Here is a 22,126-nt window from a genome sequence, read left to right as displayed (position 1 = left end):
TACATGTTTGGTTTTATAAAAGGTTGCCAAACTATTTTTCAGTGTGGCTGTACCCTCTTTCATTCCCAGTCGCAATGAAGGGGAGAACCAGTCTCTTTGCATCTTTGCCAGAATTTGGCACCAAAACCCTTTTTTATTTTTATTTTATTTTTTTTTAATTTTTAAAAAATGTTTTATTTATTTTTGAGACAGGAAGAGACAGAGCATGAACAGGGGAGGGTCAGAGAGAGGGAGACACAGAATCTGAAGCAGGCTCCAGGCTCGGAGCTGTCAGCACAGAGCCCGACGTGGGGCTCAAACCCACGGACCGTGAGATCATGACCTGAGCCGAAGTCGGACAGTCAACGGACTGAGCCACCCAGGCGCCCCATCCATCACCCTTTTTTAAATTACTCTTTTATCTGTTGTAGTAGATGCACAGCGATAGCTCATTATGGTCCTAATTTGCATTTCCTTTATAGCTAGTGGTGTTGAAAATCTATCTTATCCTGAGTTTAGTTGCCCACTCTATCTCCTTTGTTGTGAAATGTCTCTTCATGTCTTTTGCCAATTTATAATTGGACCTCTTTTAAGTGTTGAGTTTTGAGAGTTCTTTATATATTTTAGATATTCCATTTTATTTGTGATAAAAATTAGCCTAACATATAGCAGCTAAGTATCAGTAAACTATCATGAAAGAAAATGATACACGTGAAGATAAAATCAATTTATGAATAAAGTAATTAGTTCTTGCTGCATAATTAGTGTGCTTTATACAAGTGACTGATTGCATGAATTATCTACTTTGACCAAATTGAAATGGACATATCTTCCATACTAAGTGAAGGAATTCCTATGAAGAAGGCTGTTAATACTTGACTGTCAATAGTTCAGATGCTTAAGCTTTATTATCTTTATTTATTTATTATCATCTGGCAAATATCTCTATAGATAGTGTCCTGTAGCAGGCAAAAAAAACAAGTAAATACATAACAGTGAGGAAAAAAAGAGAAACAGATAAACATGTTATAGTGCCAAATATCACACTTTAAGTGGAAAAATGCATAACTAAAGTAAAAATTAAATCGGCTTAAGACTTATTTTCACATTTGCTTGTATACATTTATATGATATAAAAATATTTTAATAAGAGACTTCTCTAAAAATCAGATCAGTTTTAAGGTTGGATAAGTGAAATAATTCTCTGAATGTTGGAAAGAATTTCTTATTCTCCAAATATCTTTTATTTTACACCTCAAATTCTACTCTTAGAGGTTTAGTAGTAATTTATTAAACTACAAAATTTTTGGGAGAGGTAGCACATTAAGATCTGACAATCAGTGCTTTATGGTATGAGTGGGAATAAATTCAGCAACATCTTTTCTCACAGGTAGGATGAGGGAGAAGTGTAAAAGTATCATAAAAAATAGATATCTGGAATATATGTGGCAGCAAAATGGAAACATGAAATTTTAGGTGCTGAGGATAAGATGTTATCTTTTAATGTAGAACCATAATTTTATAGACAATAGAGTATATAACACAATGAAAAGACTAGCTGCAAAACATTTTTTACCTCCTATACTTACCTTATAGATAGCAACAAAAAAACTATAGCAACACATCCCTTCATGTGCTCTTTCCAAAGATATATCTGGTGGCAAAGAACATCAGGAGTCTGAAGGAGGACAGGGCAAGCAAGTTCTGGGAAGCTGACTTTCCACACTTAATTCCTATTGGTTATAATCTTATTCATTCAGACCCTGTTTGGAGGAACTTGAGGAAATCTGTATGATCTGTATGGATTCTGACATTTATTAAATAGGTTATATAATAAAACATGTCATTTGATTAGGTGAAGGAAACAGATATGGTAAGCATGACCTGGATTCTAATTTTGAATTCCAGATACATAATGATAGAGTATTATCACTTTCATGTGCATTTAATTCATGGACAGAAATAATGGACAGAATTTTACATGAAGCATTAGTGGCCATAGACTGTTGGAAAATAGGCAAGGTAACTCAATTTCTGAAATATTTGTGTTTAAATAAGTATAAAAAGTAGAATTCAGTACATTATCATGAGCTAATTTGTTTGTATTTCCAAGAACTGATTATTCTCCACAACTCCACTATGCCTAAAAAACGTAAACAGAAAACTTCACTTTTGTCAATTACAGTGGATCACTCAATTTTATATTTTGTATTTCATACACTTTAAAAATTTCTTGTGACACGTATCCTTTTTTAGGGGGTGGTGTGAGAAACTCTACGAAACACACTTAAATCTGTCCATTTTTAGCAATGATGGAAAACATGCCTCACCTGATTCTAAAGTAGTAACAATCACTTCAGCACTTGACTTTCCTTCTACATATGCAGCACTTATGTTTCCAGTGAATGCTGTGATTACCACAGAATACCTTGTGAATATTTTCAAATCTTTAATTTCTATGGTCTTATTTTCTTCATTTGATTTGATGAAGGAAATATTAAATTCATCACTATCTACCTATAGGAAAAAATAGCTAGTAATTAAAGGAAGCAGAACTTAAGATCCAAATCACCAAACATAATAATAAAAAGCTACATGTGGTATATTTATCTAGCCAATATTTAAATTATTTTTTCTTACAGTCAGATTGTCCCGGGAAATCTAAAATACTACTTTAACAGTTTCCTTATAAGCAATTATTTCAACAATTGAAAGTAGAAGGAAAAAAAATCAACCAACCACAAGTAATCAACCCCTCCAGTGAACGAGTAAGTATCATCTTGTGTCAATGAAACTCCACTTTCTACTTTAATGTCTTATAGGAGAAAGAATATAGGCTTTGGTAATCAACCATTAAGGGCTTAAATTCCAATTTGGTCACGTAATAGTTCCTGTAGCATTTGACAAGTCACTCATGTTGTCTGTGTCTTACTTTCTCTGTATGTAAAACTGGAGTACTAACATCTATTTAAACTGTTGTGTTGCAGTTAAAAAAAATAGATCTGAAGTAGCTGGCACAGAGATTTTGATATTTCTTTTGACCATGACCTACAAAAAGGAAACACAGGGGTACCTGGGTGGCTCAGGCGGTTAAGCATTCGACTTCAGCTCAGGACATGATCTCACAGTTTGTGGGTTCGAGTCCCGTGTTGGGCTATGTGCTGACAGCTCAGAGCCTAGAACCTGCTTCAGATTCTGTGTACACATACACACTTCTTTATCACTTAAAAAATTTTTTGAGAAATACAACTTCTTTCTGAAATGCAGTTTGATATTTTCTGCTCTTTTAAATTTTATTCCAGTTCATTTAAAAAATTTTAGTCATGATGGCAGTTTGAAAAATTCCCATCTAGCATTATGCATGGCACTGGATAAGGACTCAGTTAATTGCGGTTGTTATAATTATTAGATGTGCAAAAATGAGCATCCTTAGGAGTATTAAATATAGTTGTATAGCGTGCTCAAACATACTATGTCTTTGATGGAGAGTCTGGCCTAATCACCGCAGGGATTAAACATAGCTAAAATTTTTAGCATTAAAAAGAAGGGCCTTTCAGGGGTGCCTGGGTGGCTCAGTCAGTTAAGTGTCCGAGTTGGGCTCAGGTCATGATCTCACAGTTTGTGAGTTTGAGCCCTGCATTGGGCTCTGTGCTGACAGCTCAGAGCCTGGAGCCTGCTTCAGATTCTGTGTCTCCCTCTCTCTCTGCTCCTCCCCCACTCTTGCTCTGTCTCTCTCTCTCTCTCTCTCAAAAATAAATAAACGTTAAAAAAATTTTTTAAAAAGGGCCTTTCCTGAAATGAACATCAGAAAATTTGAAATCCTATAATACATCCTACTCTCAGGTATCTTAATTGAAGCACTTTAAACCAGACTGTGCACACTGTTCCCATTAGTAGGTTCATTTTCAACTTGACCCTCCCTTGTAACTTTGAAAGGTTTTTGTTCAAAATACTCTTCAGATGCTCTTTTCTAAGAGATTTTTAACTTAAAGAAGATGTTACTATGAGGGATGTAGAAAAAGGCTAATAAATAATATGTGTATTGCAAAGTCAAATAGATTGTTCCCACCTCAGACAGAGATTTGAAGATGCCTCACGTCTCTAAAGTGGCAGAAAACAAGTCAGCATAGCAATACCATTGATCAAGTGCATGTACTCACTGGTAGAAAGTGTGTATGATTTAGTTAGCTGTCAATATTTAAACATCACATAAAAATCTTTCCTTAAGACTAGGCTTATATTCATGCTGGGTAACAATTATCTAGAGGTGACTTATAGTTGACTTCTGTAATGGGACGTAAGTGTCCAATTCATCACTGCCTCATCCAGTTGGCTTCATTTTGACTGCTCATTTACGTTGCTTGACTGACCACTATACCTATCTGAACTCTGATTTTACAGAGTTGAGGTGAATTTCTCAAGATTCCATAGTTATTTAGTAGCTGAGATAGGATTTCCTTCCAAGTCTTTCAAGAATGCGGAACTCTCTACTACTACACCGGGCCTGATCATATAAAAGTAAAATTACACTATTCCAATGTCTTCCATTAAAATAGTGGATAACAATATTGAGGTAAAAATATGACATAATATGATTGTGATCTACTGTATCTTAAAAATATACAGATACAACTTAAAAAGATACAGATACAGATCTACTCTATCTTAAATTCACTATCTTTCTTCACTAAACCTACCCTTTGTTATTGTTAATCATTACTTATCCACTTACTTGAGACCGAAACCTCAGACCTTTTTGGTTCATTGTTCTCTTTCTATCAATTCCAAGCTTGTTTGCTTATATTATATTTGACCATCAATTATTATTATGAAATGTGTCCCATCATTTTTGCATTGTGGCAGTTTTATAAGCAATGCCAGTTATTATTTGGTTCTATTTTCTTTCTTCTTCCTGCCCCATTTGCACCCTTCCCTACCTGCTACACCTCTATTCATTCCACAATCAATTTAACCTGCTCCTGAAGTCTCTTCTGTGTTGTATGACCCTCATAATAAGAACTTTAATTACTTTGCTAGTGTATATTTAGCAAAAAATTACATACTTTATACTCTGTAATTGGAGTGTAACTAGCTGTTAATACTCTGGTGTCTCACACCCTAGTGTGAGCTACTTGAGAGCAGAACTTTATGTTTTGCATCCTTATTTTGATGAAAACAAAACAAAACAAAAAATGTTTGTTATTTTGAAAAAATAAAGGGAACAATGAACAAAGGACTATAAAATGCATTAATTTCCAGTAGTATCACCCAGGGTGATATCTGTACCATAAATCTTTAAGATTGTCAATTTTTGCTTAATTTAAGTCTCCTAGGAAAAGGGTCTTATGTCTCTGTGGCTAGTACTTGGCAAAGGCCAGGCTATAGCCCTAGTCCTAAATTCAATGATATGTGTTCTTCCCTGGTGTAGAAGCCAATGATTTTTGAAGATAGATAATTATATATCCATGAAATGAGCTGCAGATAAGCTCGAAAAAGACAGTGACCACATGAAACTTGTTCACTTACACATAATCCAGAACTGAGCACAATGCTGGAATGTTGGATGTATTTAAAAGTATGTGTTGAATGAAAGAAAGAAAGAAGGAACTAAATGCTTAGTTCCAAGAATCCCAGGGAAACTATGAAGTGCCAGGATCTGTTTGAATACTTGCTCTTTTTGACTCAAAAGGTTTAGATGAGCATATATTTCAAGCTGGCAAATTTTATTTGCTATCTGATGGTTTTTCCTTTCTCCTGTCACACCATTATCTGCTGGTTTTAGCCAGGTCTTAACTATTGGAGAATTTATAATTTCTGTGCCTCAATTCCCCTTTATGCAAAATGAAGACAACATATTTACATCAAAATGTTAACAAAGGAAAGGTAATGCTGTGTAACTGATATAAAAATAAGCAGTTATAACGTTATACATTCTTCTCTCTTTCTCTTGCTCATTTTCATCTCAATAAGAATGCTAAGAGAATGAAGTTATGAATCACTTTTTTAAAAAATGTTTTATTTTCCCTTCCTTTAAGCACAATCAAAAGAGAATTGTTTTCATGAAAAATAGCTATCTTTTATTTGACCGAACACTGTGTTATCATTTTATAATTTGCTTTTAATACATAGTCCCAGAGCATTTGTCGTACATGCTGATTACTTTTGGCTAATTATGAACTAAAAGTCTTCACAAATAATGTTCTACAAAGGAAATCCCTTAAATTTTCTTTTAATCATGACAGGTCTTTTGAGATAGAAGCACTTCCATTTTAGAAATAATATAAAGACATAAGAAAAGTATAAAAGTTAAACAAAAGATACGTAGAGATAGGCAAGAAAGGGGTAGAATTGCCCATAAATTACCCGACTTAATGCATTAGATGTCACCAGAAGAGAGGTCATCAGGTCCAGTGAAACCCAAGCAGGATGCTAACACAGTTTTTCCAATCCTCATCCTAGCTAAAACTCTGTATTATTTAAATTGTTGATCATCCTATTTTAAGAGAAAGGCTTGACTCTCATTCTTGGGTTTCCTTCTGTCTCAATGGCTACTCTAGTCTGGTGACTTCAGTGCCCTCTTATTTAAACGTTTGTATTCCCCAGATTCGATCTTCAGGTTAGCTGTTACAGAAGAGGTTCTTACTACATGTTCCATATTTAATCTCATCTCTTCCTATCATTTCAACTATCATACCAACACCTCCCAAATCTCCAAATTCAGGTTTCCTCTCCTGAGCTCCAGATTGATATATAACACTGCTAATACTGTCTTTATCTGAAGGTCTCCCAGGCATCACAAACTTAGGGCATATAATACTAAATTCATTCCTTTCCTCTAAAAATTCCTTTCTCTTCACAGTTTTCCAAATAATATATCTTAAAATCATCCTCAATTATTCTTTTCACTCACCAACCACTGATTTTTTTTTGCCAGATCCTGTAGATTTAAATTATTTTTCATTCTGTTGCCTCACTACATTTCCTTTGTCCTTATCTTTTCTTACCCAGTTACTCTAATAGCTTCTTGTCCCCTTGCCTAATTTTGTACAAAGATTGCTCTATCCTCTGCAGTGCAACCATGCTGATCCTATAAAATAGAAATCTATATCCCAACACTGCTTTAATTCCTCAATTGACACTCCACTGGCCTTATAAAACCCAAACTCTGTTACATGTTATACAGTCTGCCTCCTGATCTAGCTTCTTTTCTCAGCCCTTTTCTTGAATGCTTTCACCAGGGATTCCTGAACCACTTGCTTTTTCTTGAGTCTTACTTTTCACACTTTTATTACCATTCCTTTTTATGGTCTGCTTCAAGTATTTTTCAAAATTAAGCTCTGATGTTACCTTATTTGGGAGCTATTTCTCTTAATGTCTTCTCCCTTTTTGTATTGTGATGTGTTTTTCACTGTATTTAAAAAAAATTTTTTTTAATCTTTATTATTTATTTTTGAGAGAGAGAGAGAGTATGAGCAGAGAAGGGGCAGAGAGAGAGGGAGACACAGAATCCGAAGCAGGCTCCAGCCTGCTGGTAGCTGGTAGCACAGAGCCCGATGTGGGGCTCGAACCCACAAACCATGAGATCATGACCTGAGCCAAAGTTGGACGCTTAACCGATTGACCCACCCAGACGCCCCTGTATTTTTTTTTTAATATGGAACGCTTCATAAATTTGCATGTCACTCTTGCACAAGGGCCCTGTTAATTTTCTGCATCATTACAATTTTAGTACATACGCTGCTGAAGCAAGTATGTTTTCACTGTATTTTAAACCAATGTATTATTAATTTAATGACTGTTTATATACATCATCTATAGCCAGAGGATAAACATAACGCTAATCATTCTAATCATACTTTATGTACATTTTTGGATCCTTACTATGTGTCTGACAATGTTTAAAGTTCTTTATGCATATTTTCTAATATAGTCCTGACAAAAATCTTTGTACCCTGGGTACTGTTATTAATCTTTATTTTACAGATGTGTACAGTGAAGTACACACAGGGTGTTTGCCTAGGTATATGCTTCAGTATGCGTTTAGGGTCTAACAGAGCTGGAATTACAATTCAAATAGTCTGATTCCAAAATGTATATTCCTAATCATTCTCTATACCGCCTTTTGCAGAAGGTAAGACATGCCTTACCGATTTGACATCAATCAGATAGAATGTTGGTCCAGTAATGGTAGCAGGTTCACTCCAGCTGATGTTGATGCTAAAAGGTGATGTTGCTACTACATACACATTTTCAGGAGGACCATCTGGAGCTATAGAAATAGAAAATCAATTACCCTGAGACATGTGAGTTAGTATTCGCTACAATAATAGAAAAGGCCAGGAAAAAAGGATAGTTTTAATGAATTAATTATACATTATTTTGTAGTTCACAGCATGTTAAAGGCGTTGGCAAATTGAAAGAAGTAATTTCTCGCAATATAATTACTATACATAAACGTCCACGTGAGAGATAAATGATCATAAATATATGATTTTTGAACTCAAAACAATACTTTGACATGTAAGTCTTACTCTTGCAAAATAAACCTTTTCGAATAAAAGTTTTTATTTAAAAATAGAATGCTTAAAAATATCGTTTTAGGAAAACCTGCGGAAACATGTTTGGCTACAGAAAAGTGAAACTGGCACAAGGGAATTATACTTAAAATTGGGTTGCTTTTATTGTTTTCACTGAGGGAGAAACATAGGAAATAGGTTATACCAATGATATTATCGCAAATGTAAACATTTCCTGCATTCATTATGATTCCAAACAAATTCTTTAATTTGTTCTATTTGTATTACTGTTGCTTTTTTTTTAATCATGAGTGCAAAACAAGAGATAATATTTTAAGGTACTAACTACCGAAAACCCTTGTGTAAATTTTCAGTTTGCGAAACCGCTAGGAACTAGGAGGGTTAAGAAGATTTAAGTCGCACTTGATGGGACATGCGTTGAACTAGGCACACTGTTGTGCGTATCTCTGGCCTCCTATGGCCTCTTGTCAATTCTTAGGACATTAAATGTTGGGAGATAAGTATTTCACAGTATTTCTGATTTTTAAATCCACAGGAGCAAACATTACTGAACAAATATTATTCCACAGATCCTGAGAAGGTATAAAGAAGAAGTTAAAACATACGTTTCCTCGAATAACTTATAAGAGCAAAACTGTGTTATCTTGGTCAAACAACAAAATTTCTGGACCTCAGTTTCCTCCTCAGATGCATATTTCACAGCGTTGTAAAAGAACCATGAATTCAAAATGTGTGAAAGTGGCCGGTTAGTTTACTATTTGGCCCATCATTGTCAATTAGTACAATGTATTATAATAAAGGGCAAAGTTAAGATAAAGACTAGAAATACAAAGAATCGACTATGAGAGGGCAAAGGGTGAAGTGGTGAGTATAGATGGAGGAGGGAGTCTAGGTAAAGTTGCACAGAGGAGATGGGAATTGAATAGGCTTTGAAAGATGAGAAGGATTTCAATAATCAGAGGAGCAGGTTTAGGGGCACTTCTTTGCTAAAAGGATCACAGCCAAAGCCACAAAGACATAAACAGCAGGGTCCACAGACAGATAGAATTTTATCACTGTATAATTGCTTTCCTTGGTAATCTTATGTTTATTATTTTATACATTCAAAATTTATCCTAGGAAGGGGTCCACACACTTCATCAGATTGCTGAAGGAATCTATGGTACAAAAAAGATTCAGAATCCCTAGATTCAAGGAATACAGACTATTATAGAGAGAGAGACTGGTGTTCGTGGAGCAATATAGCAGGGAACAAACCTCAAGTAGTCCTTTGGGAACTAAGACAGGTTATTACAATAAATTTGAAGCTCATTCTTTAAATAATAGATTGTCATTGAAACTTTTGGAAAAAGGAATGATTTTTCTAGTGATTTAGGAAGAAAACTCAGGTAGCTATGAAAAAGGTAAGTGCTCTGAAGCACTGAACCCAGAGAGGCTATTTCCAAAAAGCCAGATGAAATGGGATGAGACCCTAAATTAGGATAGTGGCACTAGGCATAGATAGGAAGAGATGAATCCTGGAGCTATTTAGAAAATTTAATTAAAAAAAATTGTTTTAACTTGAGGCTGATTATATGTGGGTAAAAACAGACATAGAATATGTAGCAAAAGCTAATTCCCATGTTAATCAGGAGAATGCTCATAGAATTCACACCAACAGCATATTCTGGAACAGATAATGGTTTTGGTAGGGACAAGACTATGGAAGGAGATAATAATTTTCTGTTTGTACTCATTGAGTCAGACATTCACAAGGACTGAAATGCCTCACTGACGGTTTGAAGGATAAGCCTAGAAGACAGGACCAGGATGGAAAAGTTTTGTTTTTGTTTTTGTTTTTACATTTCAGATAATTCCTTACAAATCAGGATAGCATAAACATGGCAGGCATATCTGGTTCACGTGAGTCATATGCTCTGAAGAGAGCCAAAAGGTGTATTTCAGTATCAGATAGTTATTTAAAATGTTAATAGTAGTGGCAATTCTTTAAACTATGAATGTTTTATTAGCACTTAGAATATGCTTCCAAGAGAGATATTATGCGTGGAATTTAGGTACATGACTCAGCCCATAAAAATATATTTTAGTAGTAGCATTAAAATATTTTAAAACAGTATTCAGATATAACAACAGAGGAAATCTAGCAACCATAGCAAACCTGTATAGGGAAGTTTCTGTGGGAAAATGCCAAACATATCCTTCCTACATGTATCTTTTCTGATCCTTGTGCAACACTGACTCTCTGAACAATGACTCAGAGATCTAGTCCATATGGCCCAAGGAGGCATCCAGGAGAGAGAGTGAAAAGGGGATGCTTCAGGATTCCGAGATGTGATGAGCTGCAAGGCGCCAATAATGATAACAGGATTGGGAACGTGATTTCTCTGGTAACTAATGTGGAGAGATCATGGAATCCCAGCACTAACACACCTGTATATTCTGAGATCTTCAGACTTTATTACTTTTAATTGTATGATCCTAGATTTCTGAAAAGTGCCTCAAATTGTAGCATAATTCATTTAGATAATTACACATAACAAATGAGAGCTGAGAGCTCTCCTGCCACCTGCATAATTGTTTTTGGATGCCCTAACAGAATAACATATTTCATCTTTAAGAGTGGCAACCCTCTTTCTTTTCCAAGCTGGATATTCCTTAGAAATGTTATGCCCACCTTAACAAGCAGCAATGTAACAAACAGCATCCCTGAATCTCTTTATTCACAATGTTAAACGAGGAGTGGATAGGCTTCAGGGCAAGGTATACCATTACTGATCACTAGTGCACACTTTGCTCATGGAGAAATCCACTTTGAAAATGTTAGATGATTTGCAGGTTTTAATGACCTATCCTCTGCTTTTGACTCTGTAAAAGGGGATAAGCTAGAAGTACAAATTTATTAAGACAACCACTAATTAACAATTGTTTTTATTATTTAACATTTATTAATCTTCTTGCACAACCTGCCTTCCAGGTCTGTAAGAAGCATTGTGGAAAGGAGCAATTTACTCACAGCCAACAAATTTAAAGTATACCATTTTAGGAACATATTTTAGGTTCCTTTTCTCTTTATTTATTCCCAAATGCTTTGCTGGCTTTTGGATGAAATGTATACATTCATCCAACTAACAAATATCGATTGAGCACCTTTTGTGTGCCAGACACTGGGAAGACACAAAGCCTATAAAAGTGATGGAAGTAATTGTGGACCTATCCATGTAGAGCTTCTAGAATGTAACGGCTATTCTTCACTGAAGAACTATTTATTGAACACCTACTACACGGCAGGCATTTTTGAAGTGCCAGTGATAGAGAAGAAAATCAAGGAGATGAAAATTCATAGAACCTCTATTTTAGTGGAGGGAGACAAATGATATTTAAGTAAATTATATACCATGCTAAGAAATGATATTCACTATGATAAAAAATGAAGCAGGGTAATAAGAATGGGGATGATGATGGGAGTTACTTTTAAATATGGTGGTCAGGGTATGCCTCTCTAAGCAGGTTAACATTAGAACAAAGATTTGAAGGAGGTAAAGAAACATGAGAATGTTTGAAGGAAGAGTGTCACAGATAAGAGTATAGCTAATGCTAAGTTGCTGAGGCAGGATTTTGCCTGGTGTGTTCTAGGAATAACAAGGACTCCAGTGATCCTGAAGCCAGGTCAGAATGAGAGTATGAGAGGAAATGGGGACAGGTTTGTGTAGGGCCTTTAAGACCAGTGGTAGGGTCTTTGTAAGAACTGCTATCATGGACAAAAAGACAATGCCATACTATATTTTCATAGTCTAAAGGAGCCCTATAGATTTTGACACTTGGTATCTAACTCATACCAGAAAGATGGGTCAAATTTAATTAGATCAAAAGAGGAAATATTATCTCCAGAATCGAATTCATATACCTCTATAAAGTATACCAATTCAATGGCTGTCAACGACTAACCTTTAAACCAAACTCATTCTAGCAGGCAGGCAAGATGGTACATTATTGTTGCCCAGACATCACACACAGTTTACTGAGGATTTTCTGTGACTATGTGGATAGTAGCTTGTCTTTGGAAATGTTTCCAAGGAAATATGTCTACATCTCCTGTTTTCGGTAGTTTGAATCTTTTGGGTCTCGAGTGAGGACAGATCCAAAACCATTTCCCAAGGGAAACCTTGGCTAGTCTTGCAAGCTACAATGCCTGTAGACCAGCTCAGAAAGCAGTACTGAGGCCTTGCTTCAACTCTTGTCTTCCATAGTAAAATGTCAACCCTGCAATCGTTCCTTAAATACCAGTAATCAAACCCTCATCAGGGAGTGTTGTTCCTCCAAGCAGAGCTGAGAGGAAAATGACATTTAAAGAGCATTCATGGCACACACTAACCACTCACACTACTAAATATTTTCAGTTCTATACACTAATCAATAATTGTCAAAACGCAAGATATTTAGCCCCTCACTGAGCTGTGCTTTAATGACACTTTTTGAACTTTTCCAAAGATTTTTTCTCTTTTTAAAGAAATAATCACTCTAAACAGCATTTGTGTTTTCAGTAAATTTGATGAAATTGCCTGTTTTGTTATACAAGTGTTTCCAGTGTTGAATCCTGTGTGAAAAATTTCTCTTAGAATATATTATATCAATTTGTATTCATGAAGGATTAGAATATAATGGGATAAGAACTCCTAAATCTGAACTAAAAAAAAAAAAAAGTAAACACATACATAACTAAACTGGCATAGGAACATACTATATGAATATATATGTAACTACTTATTTCATCTGTATAAAGCAATTAAAGATACTCATTTAATTCATAGGTAATTTAAGAGAAATAAATAGAAAACCAAATTGCTCAAGTCTGTTAAAAAACAACATCTAATTATTTTAATAGTGTCTCAAATATTATAGTGTACTTCTAAGCATATAATATTTTGAAATTTCTTTTAGGTAATATTCTTTTGGAAATTGTCAAAATTCCAAAAATACATAATAAAATATAACCAGTATTTTTTTTCTCTTTATTTCAGTGTGAAGTAAACTATTATTAGTGTCACATAAGGGAGAATGCAAAATTACAATTATAAATGTCAACCACAAAAACCAAGGAAGTTTAAATCCTAAAGGCATAGAGAGTTGAAAATATGCCACTTTAAAAGCTTAGCAATGTATAAGCATCTTTGGGAGACTTTGTTTGTCTCTCCATAAACTGTCACATTCTGATTTAGGATTGTTTGTGAAATGAATCTAGTCAGTAATGGGCCAAGATATCACTATACCCTTTCTCTTATAAATCACAGCAATTTACTCAGTAGGAATGATCTATCTTTATTCTCTCATTCCCCATAATCCAATCACTTCCTCTCATAAGCACTTTTCCCCTGGTTTTCACAATAATGCATTTTCTGTAACTAACAACCATAATTTCCTGATTATCATGCTTCTATCCTTGCACAGGAATGTGGGTCTTATGTGGGTCAGGGTCATCTTTCCCATCCATCTGTGTCCCCGTGCTAAGTGTGTCAGCTGAAAGGTGAGTCTGGATAGACCATCATTTTGGCTAGTACATATAAGAGTTTTAATGCCCCTAAGTCTATATGCCAGTTTGATTAAGAACCATATATTTTGGTATGTCTAATACTATTCTTTCAGAATAAGCACATTCAAAAACTTGTTAGAACTTTGCCTTTTGCAGATCCCTGAAAATTTAATGATGAAAAATGTTGTAGAAAATACTGTATAGTTTTTAGTGTGCCATGCTACAGTGACTTTCCTAAAAGAATAAATATAAACAAAAGATTTGACAACTCACAAGACAGAAAATATAGAGCTCTCTACACATGTGATTTAAATTGTATATCATTTAAGTTCAGCTAAAAGTTTATTTTAAGGGCCTACCCTTCAGGGTATTTTGGTTTCAGGATTTGGTACAGTGGACCACCAGATTCCTACCTACCATCATCAATAAATGAGAGACTCCATTCTTCCTCAACATATACAAGTATTAGCCCCTGGGACTGAGTTCGCTTTGACTTAGCACACCTTTAAAAATTAGCTTTAAGTTTTACATGTCTCTCAGGACTAGAGGAAATCTAATTGGATGGTTTAAGTAGATTCCTTACATTTTAAATAATTCAGCTCCTCAAGGGACCTAAAGAAATTTAGCAATTAGATTGACTATATTTATGCCGGCCAAGAGCATCTCAGGGCATATCCTACTGGTTACAATACTACACTAATCAGCTGTCCTTTCTTGGTGTTTAATGTTTCTCTAAACTCTGGTGATCTCATTGTCTCCTATGGGACACTATGACTGGTGTATAAAATATCTCCTACCATTCCACAAGACCTTAATTTTGTTTTATAGTGAGATTTCCCAACAGCAAGATAGCATCACAAAGGCAAATATTATCAGACTAAGAATCTGTCTAATCAGACTGTTTGATGAATACTGAGAATGATTCATGGATGCCCATAGTATTAGACCTCATTGAATGACCATTTTCTGTGATGTGTAATGAGTAATTTTCTGAGTCATTTCAATCTGGCTTAAGTTGAAAAAAAATACCAAATACATAAAACTCTCACTTCTAATACTAGCCAAACCAGTTAAGAATAAAAGTATTCTAATATTAGTACTATTGTTTTTAGGATCAGATAATACATCTTTTTCTAGAATAGCATTATGTCTACAAAATAACTTTCTTTTTTTTTAAATTTTTTTAATGTTTATTTATTTTTGAGACAGGGAGAGACAGAGCATGAACAGGGGAAGGTCAGAGAGAGGGAGACACAGAATATGAAGCAAGCTCCAGGCTCTGAGCTGTCAGCACAGAGCCCGACGCGGGGCTAGAACTCACGGACCGCAAGATCATGACCTGAGCCGAAGTCGGCTGCCTAACCGACTGAGCCACCCAGGCGCCCCTACAAAATAACTTTCTACAACAGTTCTCAAAATATGGTCTCATACAAGCAGCATCAATATTATCTGGGAAGTTGTTAGGAAAGAGCATTCTGCGGTCACACCCCAGACTTCACGGAATCAGAAGGCTGGATAGGGATTAAATTACTGCTTTTGTGATAGTTAAGGAAGCAGTGGAGGGTTTGGGATCTTGTGGTGATAGATGTGGAAATATGCATGCAGCCAACACACACTCTCCACAGTGGTCTCCTCCTACCTTCCATTTATTCTGGAAAAACTATGAAGAGGTTTCTCCCTACTGTCACTCCCTCCCACTTCCAATGTGCCTAGAGTAATAACAGGCCATCGTGTTCCATAAGAACGTAAGAAAACATCATCAGTTCTACAGTAACTTGAAGCTCCGTGAAGGAACCACTTGGAATAATTCAGATGAGGCTATCACCATGATGGAGGGTTGGGGTCAGGATAAATGTTCCTATTTCCTCCTTCCCTTCATTGTATGCAGGTATAATCAGGGTAAAATAACTATCAGGTGTATCAGTAAAGAGACAGAAACTAAAAGTGTAAAGAAAAGTCCCATCCAATGTGTTTGGGAATAGAAATAGTTGCATTATACACTAGAAGTTTGTATAATATCTCCTGGTCTGTTTTAGTCCCAGTTGTCAAAGTTAATAATATCACATAGTGATAATCCTTAAAATTTCTTTTCACTGTTTGTCTTAGTTATTTCGCTTAAAAAGACATTGCATTTGCTTATGCAAATGAGATTTCAAAATATTTTTATTTATATTCTGGAAAACTTGCTTAAGGTTTGGCAAACTTTTTTTTTGACATTAAATATGGAGTTGGAAGCTTTCGTAAACAGCTTAATTTTATATGCCTACTATTATTTCCTTTAAATTATGATTTCACCTGAATATCTTTTCTCTGTAGTCCTACTTAGCACCCCTCTGCTTCTTTTTTGTGGTACTTTCATGTCATCAGGAGGATTTACCCAAGTCCTAGTTAAGATCTACGAGCACAGACTCTACCCTAGAAATAACTGAAATTCATGAATGAACCAATGTGTGTAAAGTTCTTAGAACAGAACCAGCACAGAACAAACACTTGATAAGCTGTTGTCATTATTCTTAACCACCCAGCCAAGGGCTCTCAATTCAGTTACTGGGCCCAACCAAAAAGTGCCCTAAACTACTAGGTATAGCAATTATATGGTCTTTTCAGATTTGGGAGTTTTCCATAGTCAAATCAGAGTTCTCCCAACTTTCTTAGTAAATGTAGAAGAAAATGAAGCTGAATTTTTGTTGACCCAGGGCCTAGTATTGAGGCAGACCTGAACTGAGCTCAATGACTGAAAATCACAAAGAATTAAGCCTAACTTCACACTTCTTTCTGAACGAAGAGAAAAAAGATTCTCAGGAGAGTCCAAATAAATATAATTCAACACGAGATTTGAAGTTTGAGATGAGAAAGTCAGAGAATTCATTTGAATATTTGAAGGATAAAATACAGCTAGCTATACTTAGGGGAAAGGTATTTTTTCTCAATTTTTTCTTGTGATAACTTAATGATTTAAAAAATAACTGATGATCGTTATAAAATCCTTTTATTTTTATTGATTTTGCTGAAAAACACATTCTATGTAGTTATGTAATGGAATTTCAAAATATTTTTATTTAAACTCTGAAAACTTGCTTAATAACCTACCAAAAGCCCTTCTGAGTTAAATACACCGTGGGATGTTCTATTAAATTCTTTAATTTTATATGCTCACTATTATGACCTTTAAATTATGATTTCACTCAAATATCCTTTCTTTGTAATCATACTTAGCAGCCCAAATTTAGACATTATTCTCCTCTGTTTTCTTCACGGACTATCAATCTCTTATGATCCCAACTTACTATACAAATTCATTAACTTTAGTACCTCAGTTAATTGTTTAGATACTGTTAGTGCTTCTAAAATAGGAATGCGTTATTTTCCTTTATTGTTTGAAATATTTCTCAATTTATTAAATGCATATTTCTCTCCTACATGCAGTTATCATACTCCCTATATTAATAAAAGTTAAAATAAAAACAGTATCAGCAATATAAAATAGACTAGTTTTGTGAAATAAAAGAAGCTGAACATGTTAAACATGGACAGTAACTGGGAGAATTTTAATTTTGGCTATAACCATGCAAGTATTTGAAAGACAAGTTATAGACCAAAAAAAAATTGAAGAAAGTAATTAATATGAACTACTTTGCAATGGAGATTTTGGACATTGAAAAACTTGCACATTAAGTCAAATGTCTTCCTTGAGCCCAAATGCCATACTCATTTAGTCTTAGATACTGAGTAGGCATGGAGGGTAGAAACGTATATGTATAACATAATCACCTAGTCATCTCTGCTTTTAAGGAGCTCAGAGTTCCACAAAACAGAGAGAGAGAAACAATTATGAAGCAATATGTTCAATACTTTAGAAACAATTTTTAGATGTGTGAGTGGAAGGAGGAACTCATAGAAGGCTTTGTAAAAGAGATGTTTGGTGTGAAACCTAAAGAAAAGAAGCTGGTCTCCAAAAAGAAGACAGAATAGTAAGAAAGAATAGCAAAGATTCTGGAGCACAAAAGAGATAGAGCAAGGCATGTATGGAGAATATAATGCAAAACCATAGATGATCTTATAGAGCATACTAAAAAGTATGATTTTTACACAACAGTAAAATAGGAAACTATCAAAGATTTTAAGCAGGGGAATAACATGGTCAGATAGGTATATTCCAAAGCTAGATTCAGGTAAAGGGTACAGAAAATGGGACCAGAAAGACCATTTAGATAACTTTTGTAATAATCTAGGAAATGTATTTTTTAAGTTTATTTGTTTACTTTGAGAGAGAGACGGAGGGAGGGAGAGAGAGAGGGAATCCTAAGCAGGTTCTGCACGGTTCGCACAGAGCCTGATGATGTGGGGCTCAACCTCATGAAATGTGAGATCATGACCCGAGCCAAAACCAAGAGTTAGGCGCTTAACTGACTGAGCCACCCAGGCGTCCCTCTATGAAATGAATTTTAAGGGTTTTGATTTAGAGACTCTTAACAGAGAAAAGTACATTTAAGAAGTACTCAGAAAGTAAATTCAGTAAGACTCAGGTATGTACTTGGGAGTGAGGGATAGCTAGAAAGAATTAAGAATAATTCCTAGATGACTGGCTTGAACAATTAAGTGAACGATGGTACAATGCACTGCAACAGGGAACACACATGTAGGGAAGGTTTGCAGTGGGGCAGGAGCAATGGTAATAATGGGGTCTGACTGTGGAAGTAAGCAGTCATACCAGTAACTTCAACATAGGTCTAGAAGAGAGATGTCCTCTTGAACTACACATTTGAGAGTCTCAGGCAACTAACCGAGAAGACTTTCAACAGCATCTAACAATTTCACAGAAGTACAATCATCATGTCTAGAATAAATTATATCCATTTCCTCTAGTGTCAGCAGGTTAGAGCCATTCTAAAAATGCATTGTCACCAAATGGGCTTCTTTATGTCTTGAATTATATTTTCCCATTTATTCTTGGCTAACATCTCTTCTTGCCATTATGTAATTGCTTCTTTATAGGAGGGATAATACCTACCCTTGTTATGATAGCACTTATCACATTATAAGTACATTATACCATTTAGAATAAATTAAGGAAAATAATTGAATATATATTAACTCAGTAACCATTTCTTATTTTTAAAAATGTTAAGGAGTATTTTGCCCTCTATTTGGTTTTTCTTCTTTTTAGATCATAAAGTTGCATTCCTTGGAAGCCTCTTTGATGAAGCATGTTTTGTTGAATTTTTTTAACCTAACAGATGTTTGGGTAGTTAAAATTCCTCATGAGTATGGTATCCTGTGGTTTTCACAACCTAAGTGTTACCCCAGGAATTTTCCTTTTTTGCTGTCTTCCAGTCCTGGTGGTCTATAGGAGATGCACATTATGAGAGTCCCATTTCATTCCATACTAATTTCACACCCACACTCTTTTAAAGTTGTACATTTCCTCAGCATTATAAGTACTTATTGTGCACCATGGAGATATTTAACAGCTTTCCATTCATTCTACATTCCTCCCCCACACACAACTCAAATTGCTTTTGAGTATAAGGGTTAATCAGAAGAAAAAAAAAAGATGAGTAAAATTATCTGCAAGAGTTTAATGTTTCAAGTTAAATATTTCTGTCATTTGTAATTTTTGTGATTATGTTTGTATCTATACACACTCAGCATGAAGTAGAGAGTTATGGCTATTATACAGATGACTTAAGGAGAAAAGCAATTTGGCTTCAATTATCTAGATCAGAGTATGTGGGAGAAAGAAATATTAGCTTGAGTTGGCTGAATATTGTTTCCTTTATTCACTCTAGTTTACAGTGGTAGATTCAGATTCAGAAAGTAACCCAAGTTAATTCTCACTTTGCTTCCTGGATTTTCAATTTAGGTGCTCTTCTTTACGAGCTTAAAGAGAGTTAATATTACATATTTTCTTATTCTATATGCCATTTTGGAACATTTTATATTTATCATTCAGACTGGGTGGTCTAGAGTTATTCAATTTTGAAAAAGTTGATAGCAAACTAGCCATTAATTTCTAGCTCCTTATCAAGAAACTCCAGGTTTTGATATGAGGTTTTATTACTAAGTGCTTGGGTGCAACTTGATGCCATTACAAATGTCACATCTGAAATAGTGATTTATACTAATTTATATTGTTGTTTAGTCTTTCTTAAATTGAGAGAAATTACTCATTTTAATCATTTTATCTTCTTATACCCTATTATTAAAGAACATAACACTTTTTAAAATAATGATATATAATACTAAAATTATTATTTTTCTCCATTCAGGTTACTTTTTATGTTTGCAAAATATCTTTAATGTTTTTCATCTTTAATATTCAGAATAAATATCTAATCTTTACTTACTTTCTATCTTAAAAAAGCATTACTACTTTTCGAGATTTTTGTTGCTTGACTATTTTATTTTATTTTTACATCACATGTTAGTTCACCATATACATTATCTGGCAATAATACATGTAGTGTCTTTTGTCTTTCACATCAAATGTAATCTCAGATTATGTCTCCTGGGCTTAATATAATAAATAAAATTTTTCTTTCACTATATAATTATGAAATTCAGATATGCGTGTATATAAATTAAATATATACACACACACATTAAAATCAACTAAAATTCCTAGCTTTACCTACTTTCTTATCTCTAAGTATGTATGTATTTCTGTTTTCTAGTTAATTGGGTTAGAAGTTATTTCTTTTCAAAATCAACAGGTTCAAAATAATGATATGTTTTAATAAACCAACCCAAATTTGATTGTCCCATATTTTTCTTTATATATAAAATTTAGAAAAAATGTCTTCTTTATTCCTGAGACTAAAAAAGTAACTAACTCATTCTCATTCTCGTAACTTACACAATTTCCTATTCGCACACACATATAAATATCCAGATGAAAAGCTAGTAAGTTGGAAAATGCCAAGAAAAATCATGTCGTCACAAATTCTGAAATACATAAATCTTTTTACTTTTCTTTCTTTAAATTTTTTTTAATGTTTATTTATTTTTGAGAGAGACAGAGGCAGAGACAGAGTGTGAGTGGGGGGGGGGGGGGGCGGCGAGGGAGGCGGGGCCGGCAGACGGAAAGGGAGACAGAATCCCAAGCAGGCTCCAGGCTCTGAGGGAGCTGCCAACACATAGCCTGCTGCCGGGCTCAAACTCACAAACCGCGAGATCATGGCCTGAGCCGAAGTTGGACGCTTAACCAACTGAGCCACCCAGGAGCCCCGTTTTACTTTTCTTTCTTAATTACCGTGGTAGAAGGGCGATTCTCTATGTATACTCTGGAATTAACATAGGGAAACTCTTTTATTCTATTGATAAACAACAGAGTAGAAAATCAGCTCTCAAGCATAAAGAAAAAGATTAGAGAGGGAGGGAGCCAAAACATAAGAGACTCTTTTAAAAACTGAGAACAAACTGAGGGTTGATGGGGGGTGGGAGGGAGGGGAGGGTGGGTGATGGGTATTGAGGAGGGCACCTGTTGGGATAAGCACTGGCTGTTGTATGGAAACCAATTTGACAATATATTTCACATTAAAAAAAAAAGAGGAAGGGAATAGGAGTAGTATAGAAAACCTACTTATATATTGACAAACATCTTCATACCTAAGTATTCTCTAATGGTGAATTCAAATTGTAGCAATGAGATACTAGATCCAGAGGGAAGAAAAATACTGGATAAAAGACAAATTAGTGCTCCATAGAGAGGCACTCTATGGATTAGTCATCAATTAAAGACCTGGAAGCTGGCATGAAGAAAAGCCACGATTACTCTCCACTGCATCAAGAACTAATCAACCAACCAATCAACGAACCACCAATGGCAAAGAAAGGTATCCTGGTAAAACTAGGAAAATAATGCTATTTAAAAAACAAAACAAAACAAAACAAAAAACCTCACACTGCTTGTGAAAAGTTTGCAACACTTTACCATTATTCTTTCAGACCAAAATGAGCAAAATGTACTAGTAGGAAATTGAAAATGACTCAATGCTAGTAAGTGGGTCATAGATATAAAAAGGGGGTAAGGAGGAGGGGGAACTAGGGTGGAAGCAATGATATTCAAATGGAAAAATTCCTA

The 22,126-nt window shown here is 34.9% G+C and overlaps 1 protein-coding gene and 1 pseudogene across 1 annotated transcript in view; both read right to left on the bottom strand.

The window, feature by feature from the left end:
• PTPRQ (protein tyrosine phosphatase receptor type Q) overlaps positions 1–22,126 on the bottom strand; it is a 201,205-nt gene that overhangs the window by 68,393 nt on the left and 110,686 nt on the right. The window contains exons 27-28 of the mRNA XM_047067212.1: positions 8,127–8,248; positions 2,310–2,496 (exon numbers count right to left, since the gene is read on the bottom strand). Coding sequence (XP_046923168.1) covers positions 2,310–2,496; positions 8,127–8,248 — 309 coding nt within the window. The remainder of the gene's footprint in view (positions 1–2,309; positions 2,497–8,126; positions 8,249–22,126) is intronic.
• LOC124502779 (uncharacterized) lies at positions 7,628–7,728 on the bottom strand (annotated as a pseudogene).

This window comes from Lynx rufus, unplaced genomic scaffold (assembly GCF_022079265.1).
Source record: "Lynx rufus isolate CCGP_SWC_20201006 ecotype Redwood Valley unplaced genomic scaffold, mLynRuf1.p SCAF_7, whole genome shotgun sequence".
Taxonomy (NCBI): Eukaryota; Metazoa; Chordata; class Mammalia; order Carnivora; family Felidae; genus Lynx; species Lynx rufus.
Note: the sequence above shows the minus strand (reverse complement) of the source record. Positions and strands in the feature narration are given on the sequence as shown.